The sequence below is a fragment of the Echinops telfairi genome, unplaced genomic scaffold (genome assembly GCF_000313985.2).
Source record: "Echinops telfairi isolate 266 unplaced genomic scaffold, ASM31398v2 ScPeMD7_18;HRSCAF=68, whole genome shotgun sequence".
NCBI lineage: Eukaryota > Metazoa > Chordata > Mammalia > Afrosoricida > Tenrecidae > Echinops > Echinops telfairi.
The window spans coordinates 83,447,207-83,449,791 of NW_022103915.1; the positions used below are offsets into that span (position 1 = coordinate 83,447,207).

General features: G+C 63.2%; 1 protein-coding gene across 1 annotated transcript in view; it reads left to right on the plus strand.

Moving 5' to 3' along the window:
- RABGGTA (Rab geranylgeranyltransferase subunit alpha) overlaps positions 1 to 2,585 on the plus strand; it is a 5,995-nt gene that overhangs the window by 3,083 nt on the left and 327 nt on the right. The window contains exons 11-17 of the mRNA XM_045287922.1: positions 52 to 84; positions 181 to 232; positions 383 to 560; positions 652 to 768; positions 1,536 to 1,649; positions 1,891 to 1,978; positions 2,508 to 2,575. Coding sequence (XP_045143857.1) covers positions 52 to 84; positions 181 to 232; positions 383 to 560; positions 652 to 768; positions 1,536 to 1,649; positions 1,891 to 1,978; positions 2,508 to 2,575 — 650 coding nt within the window. The remainder of the gene's footprint in view (positions 1 to 51; positions 85 to 180; positions 233 to 382; positions 561 to 651; positions 769 to 1,535; positions 1,650 to 1,890; positions 1,979 to 2,507; positions 2,576 to 2,585) is intronic.

Genomic DNA, 2,585 nt, shown 5'->3' on the forward strand with positions numbered 1-2,585 from the left:
CCCTCCACGACCAGTTGCCCCAGCACACGTTCCGTGTCATTTGGACGGCAGGCAATGCCCAGAAGGAGTGTATCCTGTTAAAAGGTGATGCCGCCCGCCTGCCATTCCCACCTGCTGAGTGGGCCTCATCCCTCTCCCCCTGTCCTGAGTGCCCTTGCCTGCCTCCTGCTTTTCCCTCAGGCCACCAGGAGGGCTGGTGCCGGGACTCAGCCACCGATGAGCAGTTGTTCAGGTGATGGCAGGGAAGCGCAGACCAGGAGAGGACCCTGGACTCTGGGCACCAGGCAACTGGGGAGGAGGCTGGGAGCTCGGGAAATGGTATCAGACTGGACACTGGGCACGACCCTCACACCCCGCCCAACCCCCACCGGCCCACCTTCAGGTGTGAGCTGTCGGTGGAGAAGTCCACGGTGCTACAGTCTGAGCTTGAGTCCTGTAAGGAGCTGCAGGAGCTGGAGCCGGAGAACAAGTGGTGCCTGCTCACCATCATCCTGTTGATGCGGGCGCTGGATCCCCTGCTGTATGAGAAGGAGACCCTGCAGTACTTCCAGACCCTCAAGGTGCGTTGGGCCTCGGGGAGGAGGCAAGGGAGACCAGTGGGCAGGAGGAGGGCGGCCAGCGTGCAATCCTCGCCCACATCACCCACACCAGGCCGTGGACCCGATGCGGGCTGCCTACATGGACGACCTGCGCAGCAAGTTCTTGCTGGAGAACAGCGTGCTCAAGATGGAGTATGCCGACGTGCGCGTGCTGCACCTGGCTCACAAGGTAGCGGCTGCCCGGAGCACGCGCGCACCTCTCCCCACAGCGCCTCCTCCACCTCCTCCCCCCTCACGGCCTGGCCACCTGCGGTGCCTGGCTCCCTGCCCTGGGCTCCGGGACCTTCCTGGGCTGCTCTCCCAACCTGGACGAGCTAAGCACTGTCTGTCAAGCCTACTTCCCATCCCAGCCTGGGTTCTGCCCCTCACCTCACCCTGCTTCTCGGTTCCTTGGCCCGGCGTCCTATCCTGAGTCACCAGGGCCTCCTCATGTGGCCCTTTCCAGTGGCCGGTCACAGGTGCCTTCTTCCTTGAAGGCGACCCCTCTCTGCCCCTACTCTGGGCCCTGCTTCTCACCCCCACATCATTTCCATCGACTTCTCACCAGCTGTGCAGACTCTGTTCTCCCTCTGCGCCTCCTTCCTGACCAGCCTGCCTAACATCCTAACTCATCCGCTCTAGCCTGTTCGTGCAACCAGCCTCCCGCCCGCCAGCGGATGCCCCCCACACACCAGTCCTCTCCTGCCAGGGTCTTTGTTTACCCTGGTGCCCACTCCTGTCCTCTGGGCCATCCTCCTGTCCATTCCCCGAATCCCCCCCTCCCATCCACCTCCCAGCACTCACTCTGCCCATGCCCTTGACACCCGCATGTCCTGCCCTTGCTTCCACCCTCTCCTCTGCTGGGGTCCCCGGGGGCCCAGAGAGCAAGTGCTTCTTGAACAGTAGCTGAGGACCCTGCCCCAGGTCCATGACCCTCTCCACCGCCCCTCTCCTCAGGACCTCACTGTGCTCTGCCACCTGGAGCAGCTGCTCTTGGTCACTCACCTTGACCTGTCACACAATCGCCTAGAGACCCTGCCCCCAGCCCTGGCTGCCCTGCGCTGCCTCGAGGTAAAGCACCCGCGCCTCCGCCGTAGCCCTCGGTGGCCCTTCCCGCCATCCTCCCCACTTCCTCGGAAGTCTACAGAGAGGCCCACACTGCCGAGCCCCTCGGTGGTCTCCGTCACCCAGGGTGGTCCCCGGAGCTCCCCACCCCCACCCCTTCCATGCCCTGTCAGCTGACAGTGCTCAGTTGCTCGCCCCAGTCCTCCGGCTGGCAGCTGCCCGCTCAGCCTTGCTCTGGCCCCCCCAGGTGCTACAAGCCAATGATAACACCCTCACATCCCTGGATGGCATCACAAACCTGCCCCGACTACGGGAGCTCACACTGGGCAACAACTGTATCCTTCCTGCTGGTGCCCGGACGGACGGACGGACGGACGGTGGGGAGGGTGGGGCCGCCCAGGGCTGGGTGTGTGGCCCTCGGATGAGAGAGGGAGGACAGGCTGGCCTGGGGTCGGGTGGACTGTCCCTGACCTGCACTGGTGGATTCTGCAGGCAGGCAGGCAGGGTTCACAAATGGACAAGGCTACAGATGAGGAGGTTACCTTTTTCTTTTAAATCTAGATCTTAGACTCTTCCAAAAAGTAGACGTTAAAGCAACCTTTGGCCAATCTTTCCACCTGAGAGCCCTGGGCCACTACTGAGTATCAGAGCCACTTTAGACCAGGCTAGGCCTCACCCCCATGGCCAGGTTTTTGCCACCCCTGCCTTGAAGCTTACTCCCTTCAGGGAAGCGGGGAGATGCCCGCCTGGAAGATGGGCTTCGGGCGGCAGTGCCCCAGTGCGTGAGAGAGAGCCTGGTGGGCACACGAGAGCTGCAGGTCGGAGGGAGCCTGCAGAGTTTGCCTTGACTCCTTTGTGCCCAAGGCCTCCGGATGCTCTCCGTGCTTCAGCCACTTGCCTCCTGCCCCAGACTGGCTCTCCTCGACCTGCAGGGCAACCCTC